General features: G+C 42.5%; 1 protein-coding gene across 2 annotated transcripts in view; it reads right to left on the minus strand.

Moving 5' to 3' along the window:
- Positions 1-773: 773 nt before the first annotated feature.
- Positions 774-13,393, minus strand: part of SLC22A23 (solute carrier family 22 member 23) — a 188,363-nt gene continuing 175,743 nt past the window's right edge. For both annotated transcript variants that reach the window (XM_006263463.4, XM_019490526.2), the window contains one exon: positions 774-5,762. In XM_006263463.4, coding sequence (XP_006263525.4) covers positions 5,405-5,762 — 358 coding nt within the window. In that variant the 3' untranslated portion in view covers positions 774-5,404. The remainder of the gene's footprint in view (positions 5,763-13,393) is intronic.

Raw genomic sequence — 13,393 nt, forward strand, 5'->3', positions numbered from 1 at the left:
TTCAACTAATTCAAGCCAATGACTACACTTAAAAGTTGAAAAATAAATTAGGAGCCAAAAAAAAGCATGAAAAGCTTATTTTTTTCTTCTCAGGCTTATATATAAATGAAGTAGGGGATGATTAGATCTACTTGTTCTAAAACCACAGTGCCCAGAAGCAATCAGTTCAATTAACCATCTTACAAATCAGTCAGGTTAAAATGCAATGCATACTTTGTTAATCATATGCATTTGCTTTATGTAACTAATACATTTTAAAATCTTCCTTTTGGGCATTTTAATTTAATTTCTTTTAAATTGCAGCTTACTGTGAAGTATGGGTAAAAAGTGTCCTCATCTAAAATAAGAAATGTATCATTAACCATTTTCTAAACATAAATAAGATATAAGCTAATAACCTGAATACACTTAAGATACATAAATGTGTAAAGGGATTTTTTCTCTTCCTCAGTATCATAAAGCAGCAGCAGATTAGGGCCGAGGCTACATGTTGTTGCAAATCAACATTTTACATAACCACAAAAAAGAAAACTCCACATTTTGTTTAGGAAAGCAATTAAAATACAAACACAAAAGGTAAGCTAAACAATTTAAATCAGTTTCTTGCTTGCTGATTTTAATCATGATTAAAATGCATGATTTACATTATTAGTGCATCGTGTTTGCATGTTCTGAGAGTTTTCTCAAATGTAACTGAATGGTTTCTGGAGCTGGAATACTTGAGAAAGTGCAACACAATTGATGGAGGCAAGAAAGACATTTAAAGGAAGGCATTATACTGAGGCAACATCTTTTTTATTTCTGTACATTTACATACAAATTTTTTTCAGTAGGTACAACAGATGTAACATCATGCAGACATTTAGCTTGTAAGACTGTTTTCAGTACTTGATTTAAGCTTGTGCTATGAATAAGCACCACCAGACTATTCATGATCAAAACATACAGTAACACGATTCTTTATTAAAACTTCATCAGAAACTGAGGGGGGAGGGAAGTCTCACCCACTAGACATAAACACACTGTACTCCTTTCCCAAAACATTTCACACAATACATTTAAAATGAGGTTTGTCTTTTTAAAAAAAGTTGAAGTGAGGGTGGAAATCACCCCACACTTAGTGTTGTCTGTATGTGTCAGCTACAGGCGCAACTTGACTCGACATTCACAGAGTTCATTTAATGGCACTTCTGCTTCCAATCTGGTGACCTTTAGTGTTTGGCTCCAGGAAGTGGCAACATTTAAGTAAAATACTTCCATTAAAAAAAAATTCTGCTTAACCAAAAAAAAAAAAAAAAAAAAAATGCCCACCAAAAATCACCCTTTTGAGCTGCCATAAAATACACTTAAAAATGGCAAGAAGACTTGCACATTTTTTTACCCTGTCTTATACAGTTATGGTATGTGTTTGGCAACAGAAAAATTACTATAAGCCTGAAAGAAGAAAAAAGTGGACTAAGTCTGATATCGCTTTCACATTCTGTTTACATTTTTAAAAGGAAAAAGGCTTTCAAATAAATAATAATAATCATAATCCTCCTCCTCCTCCTCTGGTAGGGTTAGCAGTACCAATGATTTCTGGAAGGAAATGGCCTGAATGGGTGGTATAACTTTGCCTGCTTTGTTTGCCGTGCTGACTGGAAAACAGCAGCTGCCCAAAGAAAACAATTCCTTTGCACCAGCCAGGGAAAGAACACAATTGAGAATTTCTGGTTTGACAGACAATTGTTAAAAGATTGCCAGAGCACCCATCCAGGCAAAGAACTGAACAGAGCACATTGGGGAACAAAGAGAATGTCTCTAAGGCACAGTCCAGCACCCCACTGAGATACCCAAGCTAACTGAATGAGCTGGCCTGGGTACCAGAAGAAATGCAGCCACATTAGTGCAGTGCTTTGCCCTGGCTAGAATACCCTGCTTCTGAAGTGGAATTTCAGCAGAATGCAATGCTAACATGGCTAGACTGTTTCTGGTACCTGAACTAGCTCAGATATCTTTGCATGATACTGTATTGTGCTGGGCAAACACGTCCTCCTGTTCTACGGTACCATAGAGTAGCTTAAAAAGCATCCCTGCATTAACTACACACACCAAAAGCTTTTGACTAATACCTTAAAAACCAATACAAATAAAGAACAGACTTTTTCATTTTTTCTTTTGCTAATAAGCAACTACGAGCGCTAGTGATAGGACAGTAAGTCACAGTTTTGTTGCGACAGAACTGGAAAATCTAGCAACCCAGAGTTGGGACCTTAGTACCAAATACCTTGTTCCAGGCAAGTACAAAAATAAATTAATAAAAAAAAATAAAAAAAGGTAAAGGAAAAAAAAAACATTAAAAGCATTGCCAAGTGCTCCTGTCACCTAACCTATTTCTTAAATCAGTGGTTTTCAACCTTTTTTCCATTTGTGGACCCCTAAAACATTTCGAATGGAGGTGCAGACCCCTTTGAATTGTAAGTGTGGGTATTCACATACTTTTGACTGATCATACTCATCTTTAAAGACCCCTTAAACATAGTCTGCAGATCCCTAGGTGAAAACCATTGTCTTAGACAAATATGTTGATAAGTTTGAACAACTGTTCTCCTCCCTGGGCCTGTTTGTAATTGAAGAGCAAATGCCAGAATAGGAAACTAGAAAGCACTGTGGACAACAGCGTTGAGCACACCAGAACTATAACAGTGCTAAAAGCAGTCAGTTTAATAGGCTTGTGAATGGTCTACAAGATTTGTACTGTAGCTTGAGCCTAGATGCACAGAGACCGTGAATAAAAAGCCGATCCATGGCATATGGATTGCCAGGTGCTGTGTAACAGCTCTGAGCCCGTGTGCTTGCCCACTCTTCCACAAGCCCCTGCTCTTGCTATTGAGCTCTCATTTCAAGGTCCCCAATTCTGTTCTTATTTGTTTTACTTCCCCGATTTTGTTATAAACTCACCTTTCCTGATTTGTGACTTGTAACAAGTGTCATATAAAAGGCAAACGGTATCACGCAAGTTTGGCACATGAATACTGCACGAATCAAAAGGCCTTAGTTTCAAGGTGAATGCAGACTGGAAATATCTGAACATGGAGTCAAAACAAACAGAAAAAAATAGGAGAGGTGGCCACCTTCAAGCCACATGATAACTAGGGGTGCAGTCAAAAATTGGGCTCTCACTGTCACAGCAAGTCTTGTGAAAACAGTAGTGTAACTTGAGGAAAAATTCCCATAACTGGTCCAGTGTTTCTTACCATGTTAAAGAAGAACCCAAATGTCCACATCCTCCATACAAAACTTAGCAGCTTTAGGACAACATTGTTTTTCCAGCCACAGCCATTTCTGTCACTTTGACAAGTCTACCCATCCTCGATGCCCATCAGCATGTGAAGTGGTACTACTTACTATGTTGCCTACAACGCAATAGATCTAATTCACTGTGGGTTGTAAGAGGACAAAGGCAGCCAAACAGAGGACGCAAGTTGTAGGTACAGTAGTTTACAGACAAATCTCTAGAGCACAGAAGGGGGAGGGGAGAGGAGGAAAGGGCAGATGGGCCTTTTCCATGCTCACAAATGTAAGATGTACATCAAACAAAGTGGCATTCATATGGACGCTCAATACAACATTAGACATCCTGCTGCTCTGTTCACTGAAATGGCTGTACCACTGAGCAAATCACAAATGCATGGCCTGAGTGGAAAAGGAAGGGGGACATTATCTAGGATGCAATAACACTTCTAGTTCAGAAACTAGATTAACTAGATCGATAGGACATTCACACAACAAGAACTGAAACTTGATGGCAAAAACAAATCTATTGCTAGTTTGGGGGCTGGAAAGGGAGAGGTCATCTGGCTATTATTACCAAGTAGCCAGCTGTACAACAAAGGAAAGATTTGTTTCTCATGTTACTGTGCATAGAACAGAACTGTTTTGATTGATCAAATGAGTTATCCTATAGGATTTTACTCTCCCCCCCCCCCAGGAGATCCTACAAGAATATGTGGTTTTTGGTTTGCTTTTTGCTTTTTTTTTTTTTTTCTTTTCTTTTGATAGATTTAAGGTGGCCATTCGCTGTAGATTCTTGGGTTGAAAACAGCAAACGAGAGAGCAAAATATATATTAATCACAATCCAGTTGTGGTTAGGTATCATTAAAAATTACCACTTCTAAGGGAGAACAATCTTGTCCTTCTTACACAAGCAATGCTTTAAACAGACCTTTCCTTTTTCATCTTCAGTTTTTATTCAAATGATCTGTTGATTCATTCCCTTCTTAAAGACATTTATAAATATTAAGCCATTTAAATTAGAAAATAGGCTTTAAACAATTAGGACATGCAATGACACCAATCTCGCAGTAGTGGAAATTTCAGTTTAACTCACTTGTGGAGCAAGCATACAGATTATAGCCAATGTTCCTACATTTTTGTCTCCTTTGACCTAAAATATTCTTCTGGAACACAGCGTTACAGATTTTGAACCTCCTGTTAGTTAAAACCATTCATGGTAAAAACAAATTTAAAATCGCTGTTGCTCAATTCATTTGAGTTGCTTATATTATTACTATTACTGTTGCTGTTAAACACTTGCAGGAATTCCCCAAAAGAGCTGAATGGGATATTTAAAATGTATATGGCTGATGCCGATTGAAAAAATCCTAGGCTTCTTGGGGCAGTATATTCCTGACTGCTTCTACGTCAATAAAAAAAATGAACTCCACCACTTTAATTTGGAAAGTAACTTTTAAGTACATAGGGGCTCACTATCAAAACCAAATTTATGCTGCATATATGTAGTCAGACTCTGCATCACAGCAGATTATTTTGTTCTCTTTGTCCAAACCACGCAGCAGGCAAGGTGTGCAGGTTCTGACCTTCCAGAAAGGCAGAAATAATGTGGAAAGAACCTAAGCTGTGGTGAATTCAACTTTGCAGCAGAGATACTGCTTCCTTTTAACAAAGCACAAAAAAAAAATAAAAAAAAAAAAAATCGAAGAAAACCCACAGTTGCTTTCTTTGAATGGCTACACCTCTTAAAATAAGATGGCTTCATTTCTGTGATCAATGAGAGGAAAAGGAAATAAAGTGCTTCTTAAAAATAATCAAAATAAATATACGCAATGGCAGGGAAAAAAAAGAAGTTTTGAAGGGCTATCTCCAGCCAGTTCGCATCTCAGATGAGGTTTTTTTCCTCCCATATCCTTTTCAGAAGCAATCGCAACATCAGATGAAGATTCCTATAATAAGTGGCGTTAGTGCTAGAGTTGAATTTCCTCATGTTCCATCCGTCACTTATCTGTAAACCAGGGCAAAAGCAGCCCCACCTCAGAGAGCTCCTTCTCCTGCCCAACGAGCAAACAAAAAAAAAGGAAAGAAAGAGAAAAAAAGAAAAGAAAAGAACCCTGACCCTCCACCCAGTTACATAGACTTCATCCCATTGGCGGTGGCATTCTCGGACATCCCATCACTCACGGCAGCCGAGTCATGGAGACCAGAGTAATCCTTGAGTTCAGAGTTCGTCAGGAGCAAGGGCTGCTCCCCCTTCTTGTGTGGCAGAAGAGGTTGCCTGGTGTAATGTTCCCCGTCCGGGATGTTCTCTGGCAGGTTCTGGTTCTTGCTCTCAGGCAAGAGGAGAATGCAGATGATGCAAATGAGCGTACAGCAGGCAAAGATCACATGGTGCAGGAAGTAGCCTTTCTGGTTATGGAGCTCCATGATTGGTGCAGTCAGCATACCAAAGCCTGCGCTGGCCAGGATGAGGCCAAGTCCACCTCCCCTGCAAAGACACACAGGCTAAGCACCAGCTCTTCATACAGAGAAACCTACCTACTGCAGCAGGCATGGATTTTAAACATGCTTTTGTGGAAAATTTCAAGCCTTCCCCACCAATGTGACCACATGCAACCTTGCACCGACCTGGTCACATGGGTGTCAACTACTATTTTAATTAGATGCGCTTGCTTTCATACAATTCCAGAGCTAGAAGCCACTTCAAAAGTCATCTAGTCCAACCCCCTGCACAGATGCCAAGTTTGCTATTCCTATACTCTCCCAGAGAGGTGCCTGTGAAACCTCTTGAAAGTCTCCACTCAGGGAGATTCCACAATGTTCCCGGAAAGCTTGTTCCACTATCCTACTGCTGTAACAGTAAAAGGAAGCTTTTGCTGACAATCTAAACCCACTGCTTGCATCCTGTCCTGTGCAGCAAGGGAGAACTATGTTTCCCCCTCTTTCTTATAGCAGCCTTTAAGATATTTGAATACTTCTATTTATGTCCCCGTTAATATCCTTTTTTCCAGGCTAAACATACTAAATTCCTTCAACTTTTCCTCACTCATCTTGCTTTCCAACCCCTTTATCATCTTCAACACTTGCCTCCGAATCCTCTGCAACTTCTCTATACCCTTCTTAAAACATGGTGCGCAGAACTGCATACGGTACTTCAGCTGAGGCCAATCAGGATCGAGTAGTGCGGCACCATCACTTCCCTACATCTTGCATATAATATTTCTGTTAAACAGTCCAAAAGTGCATTCATACGCTCTTTTCTTTGTAACTGCTTCATGTTACTTGTTCTTGTTGAGTCTGTGTTCCACCACAAGTCCCACACTCTTCTCAGCAATGCCAGTGTCTATCTAACCACTGGTCTGAAATTCTGTATCTGTGCATTTGTTTTTTCTTTCCTAGACATACTAACTTGCATTTGTCTTTGTTGAATTTCATCCTGTTGTCTAGTGCCAGCTGTCCAGTTTATCAGGATTATTTTGAATTCTATTCCTATTCTCTAAAGGATACAAGCTCCCCTCCCCCCCCCCTTTTTAGAACATCTGCAAATATAATTAATAAGTTTTCTACTGCCTCCACATCTTTAATCAAAATGTTAAACCGCATCAGTGTCAGAACAGCAGGGAAGAAACACCAGCCTGCATAAGTTTATCAGCTCAAACCACAGCAGTTCAAATACCCTGCCTTGCCCAGAGAGCACGGTATATAAAGATAATGATAAGGGCCTCACAATGGTAACAAGAATGTTGTGCGAGTGACACCTGCTGATGCTATCTATGGACTTGAAAGAGAACTTATGGGGGCTGCTCGTGGTCTTCTCTATGCTTCTTTGAGCCAGTGCATAATAAGGCCTTTGCTCAAACCAAGGCTTTGAGTGGGTCCATGCAGAGAGTTCTCATAGAGAATGGTTTTTCCTCAAAATTTTAGGGCACACAAGCCTGGTCCCTTACTCATCTCTTCCCCTTATTATCCGAACTGGGACAGTGGCTAAGTAGAAGGTTCTCTTGGGCTCCAAAATTCTGCAAGGCCCAATTTATCCTCCTCAAATGTGGCCAGGACAGTTAAGCTCCAGTGGAAATGGAAGAAGAGTTCTCTGTTCCATCCCTATATTTATGGAGGAAGCAGAAAAGGAAAAATCTATATCTGCTTCTCTCTCCAGTTAATAAAAGAGCTCTCCAGACTTATTGGGAATCCCCAAGTGCCCAGGAACTGAAAGAGCAAGCAAGGGCTGTACATTAAATGGGTGAGATTACACATTACGATCAGACCACGCTAAGAGCACTTAAAATTTGAAGGATCACACATTAAGGCTCATTAATGAAGTGCTAAGTGTCCTCTAGGTTACACTACTCAAGTTACATCACTTCAAGTGAGGATTATCTTTGAGCTGTGCTACCTAGCTCAGTTTAAATTAACCTCTGGGTATTCATCTGAGATAAAACCATCAATTCACAGTCCTCCCGTATCCCAGGAGGCACTGCTTTCAGGTGACCTAGCTATCATCCAGGACTCTAAGGCCCTGGGAACAGCTGGGCAACAGGTGGGTGGAGATGGATTGAGTGGGGAGGGAGGGAGGGAAAAGGGGTGAGGGGGGCAGGGAGGAAGAGGCATGAGGAAGGGTGGAGGACCTGCCAGAATGCTTTCTCCTCTACCCCCCAAATTACCCTAACCCCCAAATTGCCCCCTCCATTCTCAGATTGCTCCTCTGCTACCCCAACTGGGCTCGGCACCCCCAGACCACTGCCCTGCCAACCTGATCAGACTGAGATTGATGAGGTGCTGGTGGTGGGGTTCCCCTCCCTGCTTGCTCCTGGGGTCCCTGCAGACCTGCTGCCCCTACACACCCATATCTAATCCCCACCAGGATCTGTGACTGAAGGAGAGGTAGCAAGGAAGGGCCTGGGGGGCAAGGAGCTGCGAGAAGCTGCAGGTGGGTGTGTAAGAGCGGTGCGGGCTGCAGGGAACCTAGGAGCAGGCAGAGAGGGTGAACCCATTTCCTCCCCTGCTACTGCTGCCACCTCTGCTCTTGGGCTGACTGGGGTGGCAGAGCCACAATCTGAAAATGGAAGGGCCAATCAGGGAGTGGAGGGAAGCCAGGGTGAAGGGGCCAATCAAGGACCAATGGAAGACAGTGGGTGATCTGGAGGGGGGGGGGGGGGCGATCCAATCCAAGTGGCACAGGGTCCCCTTACTCCCCCTCCTCCCCAGTTTATACTGAGACTAGAGAGCTGGCAAGCAGGGCAGGAATGGAGAAGACTTGCAGTCCCTGGCCATGGCCCTGCTCACCAGTTTTCTAGTGGCAAATCTGAGCAGCGCACATTAGAGAGGGTATTAACCCTAAACATGACTGATCCCTAGAATCTGTTAACCTTAACACAGATTAACATTCTTTAGAATTAGCACCTGCCATGTAATCTCACCCATAGAAACAAGCCGTTGCTTAATCTTCATCTGGGCAGACCCCTGAGTGCCAGCTTGAATGAAATCCCTTTTGTTTCTCCAACAAGGTCATAGAGGCACTTCCCTGAACAAACTGAGTCACCTTGCACAAACAATCCATCCTTCCTGTGGGGACTACATGTCCCAGCCCCACTTGTTGCTCAGTTTCAGCTAGCTTTTCTTCACACCCACTCTTTCAGCTGTTGTGCCACCAGTTTCCATGTGGTGTCCTGAGGATTTGATCCTGCAGGGACAACTATTGCATAGAAGATCCAGCCACAATTTCCCAGACAGGGAGCTCATGTCAGAGCCAGTAAGACGTTGGTTCCAGTCACCTTCACTTGGAAGCTCCAATATCAGAATCTGAGATGGATCATTTTAGTAGAGGGCCCTCCCTACCCAGGACAGCATTGAGACTCAAGGATTGTGTGCACATGGGAGCACGTGCACCTGTCCTCGTTCCCATCACTACTATCTTTTGGTCCCCATCTTTCCACCTCTATGTTTGCAGGCTGTAAGGTAGCATGTACTAGACAGTTATGTGTTTAATTGATTGACTGATATTATGTTATATATTACAGCATTATAAATCCTCAGGCTGCTAGCCACTGTCCATCTCATTCAAAGCTAATCCCCAAACTCCTGATCTTCTCAGCCTTCATGGATTTACAGCTGGGCTACTAAAGTGCAGGAAATGAAGGCTGCCAGAATTATGCTGCTCAGACCACAGAAAAGAGCAAAACAATTAATCAGGGCAATACTTAATTTTCTAGCTTCCAAGGGAACAATTTTTGGCATAAACTATAAAGTTGCTCCTCTGACCTTTACAGAAGAAAGCTTAGTTTTGCCTGGGCTTCTGGGTTTTGTGATGTTAGTAGATACTCTGGGCCCTGGCATTAAGCTTCACAGTTTTCCCCTGAAAAATTCAAGCCCAGCCAAGGCTAATAATTTGCTAACTTAATTTCTCAATGCTTATGTAATTCTTATTCATCTGTTCATGAGTAAATTGCAGGACCATCAAATACACAACAATTGGTAGGCTCATGCTCCAAGTGGATGCAAAAATCTGGTTCTTCACTGCTTTACTCCTAGTGTAATCATCACTGACCTCAGTAAAAAAAGTGTACATAGAATACTACCAAAGCAGGAGGAAGGGCATGCCTGCACAGGCTGCAAGCCATGGTGGAAAAGTCTTTTTGATGTTGTACATCAAAGACTCAGGGGGTGGGGGGCAGAGAAAATAGCTGAACTGAATTTTAAAAGCATTTCAAATTAGGACATTATATGTACTGAAAAGAAAACTGAGGCAGAAGGCAGATGGCTCAATTTTACATTCAGTATGCATCAGGAAACTAGATCAAAAGAAAGAACCATATTTCCTCAGTGTGGGTGAACATGGTGAGTTATAATATTATTTCTGGGATGGATAATAAGGAGAACTATTGATGCTTGAATATAGTATACTATCAATCTACTGACTAGAGGGGTAATTAATCATATAAAATAATGGCTAATTCTACATTAGGAGTAAATGTTTTCCTTCCTGACAGGTAAGGAAGAACCGGATAAGTACAGCAAAAAACCCAAAAACAAAACCCCCCAAACAATCAGGCTTTTAAGTGAAGCAGACTTTTGTAGGTCACGTTTTATACAATAGGCTGGATTCAGAAGTTTTTAGTGGTGCTAGGTTCCTAGATATTATTCTTCCTCATTAAACTATTTTTCTTAGATTTATGGTTACAGCTTTCTATTTGGATTTATTAAAATATGTGGAATAACAACAGATGTATAGTCTTGCAGGTCAAGAGTCTGAAATGGACACAAGAAAGACAAATGGTCTCTTTCCACTTCTCTGTCTCCTAATTCTAATTTGTGCTTATAAACTACCTTAACATTTCCAGACATTTATATTATATACTAGCCAATTGCCCATCAAGAATCACCGGGGTGGGGTGGGGAAGAGACACGGATGGGACAGAGGCCTGCATCCCTTCCCTCCCCCACCTCAGGCCAGGGCTGTGGCCAGGGCTGTTCCCTCCCCACCCCTTCGGGCTGGACCCCCCCTCCTCCCCTTCTGGCTGCCTCCCCTCCCTGCCAGCTGTTGTTGAGGGGGGCAGCCCCTGGCTCCAAGGAGCAGACGCGGGGCGTGGGGGGTGAGGCCAACGCTGCTGGCCTGCCCCCCACACTGCATCACCTCCGTTATGATGGCGCTCCAGTCCCTGTCGTCCCCTTCTGCCTCCAAGGAGCAGGGGAGGGGGGTGAGGCCAGTGGAGCTCTCCTCCCCTCTGGCCTCAGTTCCCACTGTCATACCAGTGCTCCACTGTCTATCCCTATCTGTGTAGGGCACTCTGACTGGCTGCTGAGACAGCCAATCAGAGCGCAAATAAAGTGTTACAGACAGACAGACAGGTGTAGGCTTTTATAATATTAGAATATTAATAATTAGATCAGTGGCTCTCAACCTTTTTAGACTTGAGGCACCTCTGGTTGGACTTGAGGCAGTCTTTGGAAAATACCAGCTCTTAGTTTTCACAATTTTTTTTTGCCTGCTTTTTTTTTTTTTTTTTTTAGAGAACAAAAGCAGCGAAGCTATAACTATGGATTACTGTTTGAAAGCTCTGGGTTTACCCTGTGAATCATGTTTCTAAGCCTAACAAAGCTAAGATTGTGTGGAACCCCATAACACCCTTGAAAGGAACTCAAGGCATCCAATGGTGGCCTAGCACCCTGGTTGAGAGTCACTGAATTAGACCTTAGAAAAGTGGCTACTATCATGACCTCTGCTATTTCCTATGTTACCACAAGGGAGCAGGGTCTGCTCACCTTCATTCAGTGAACGAATTACAGAAAAGTAAATGCAATAATTCACACAACTGGCAGAGCAAACCCTGAAATTGGAAAGGAGCAAACCCTGGAAAGGCCTAGTTCCAAAATTTCCTGTCTTTAAAATGGTTCCCTAATATTGAGATTTTCTCCTGGCATACTGGAATTTCAAATATAAACAGGATTTTGTTTTAGTCATTTTAAAACAAGAGCAAAAAATTCTCCCTAAAATTCTTTGCTGGAGCAAAACCAACAGCAAGAAGGTGAGCTTGCAATTCCTCTGTAATGTTTAGAAATCACTGCCACAAGACTTTGTAGAAGCTGACAGTTTAGCCAGATTCAAAAAGGGGACTGGACAAGGATCCCCAGGACAGAGAAAGCCCTCACTCTCATCCTACAAACTTAGAATCACAGAATCATAAAATCATAGGCTGCCTGCAGGCGTGAAAAAAAGAAAACAAACACACATTACCAGAAGCAGCAGCACGTTAGTTTGAAATGGCTCTGCAGCATCTGTATGGATTGGGCACTTCGGCAGGGGTTTTCGGCACTTTATCTAAAGCTGATTCAATCAGCTATTACATAAAAGCAACAAAATAGCCCACTAAAGCGCCTGATTGATACAGACGTTGAAGAGCCAGGCTGAACTAACATGCTGCCTCTTCTGGGCAAGCTCTGGAGTGCGTTGAGTTTTAAGTAAAGTGCAGCTTTGCTTGGGTTTTTTTTCTTCTTCATGTCTGCAAGCAGTCATAGAATCATAGAAAGTTAGGATTGGAAGCAACCTCAGGATGTCATCTAGTCCAACCCCCTGCCCAAAGAAGGACCATCCCCAACTAGGTCATTCCAGCCAAAGCTTGGCCAAACCAGGCCTTAAAAACCTCCAAGGATGGAGATTACATTACCTCTCTAGGTAACCTGTTCCAGTGCTTCACCACTCTCCTAGTGAGATTCTTTTTCCCTAATATCCAACTTAAACCTCCCTTGCTGCAACTTGAGCCCATTGCTCCTTGTTCTGTCATCTGTCACCACTGAGAACAGTCCAGCTCCATCCTCTTTTGAATCCCACTTCAAGTAGTTGAAGTCTGCTATCAAATCCCCCCTCAGTCTTCTCTTCTCCAGACTAAATAAGCCCAGGTCCCTCAGCCTCTCCTCACAAGTCATATACCCTAGCCCCTTAACTATTTTTGTTGCCCTCTGCTAGACTCCTTCCAGCTTGTCCCCATCCTTTTGTAGTGGGGGGCTCAAAATTTCTGTCAGTGCTACTGTTAAGCATGGAGGATGGGAAAAGCTAGGCACAAACCATCAAGAACCAGAGAAGGCAGGCTGTTACCTAGTCCATAGCTGCTGCTACTCCACAACAGATTCTTTTCTCCAACTGAGTGGGAGGAACAGGGAGAGGAACAGCATAGTTTCCCCAGTCAACCCTTTTTTCTGAACTCCTTGGCTGGTTTGGTTAGATCAGCATAATCCACAATGACTTTTGGCATCAAGCCCATTAGAAGAGGATTACCAACTTCATTTAGTGCTTTAGTTCTATCTGTGAAAGGAACTTTTTAAGGAAGTACTTGGCACAAGGAGCTGGAACTTGTCTACCTCCAGAAATCTCAAAGCCTTTACTAAGCTCCATGCTCCCCATTCTATAGACAGGGATGCTGAGGCAGAACCAGGTGAAATAATTTGTCTGAAGTCACTTGGCAGACTAGTGGCAGAGACAAGGGGATTATAACTCAGGCCTCCTTGGCCTCAGTCTCGTACTCTATGCACCGTGACTAGGCCACACTGCTTTTCCTTAGATAAATCAAATGAAAAAGACATGATTCAGGTCACTCCATACATCTGTCAGCTAGCAGTTCCTTCTAT

The sequence above is a fragment of the Alligator mississippiensis genome, chromosome 3, assembly GCF_030867095.1.
Source record: "Alligator mississippiensis isolate rAllMis1 chromosome 3, rAllMis1, whole genome shotgun sequence".
In the NCBI taxonomy this organism is placed as follows: Eukaryota; Metazoa; Chordata; order Crocodylia; family Alligatoridae; genus Alligator; species Alligator mississippiensis.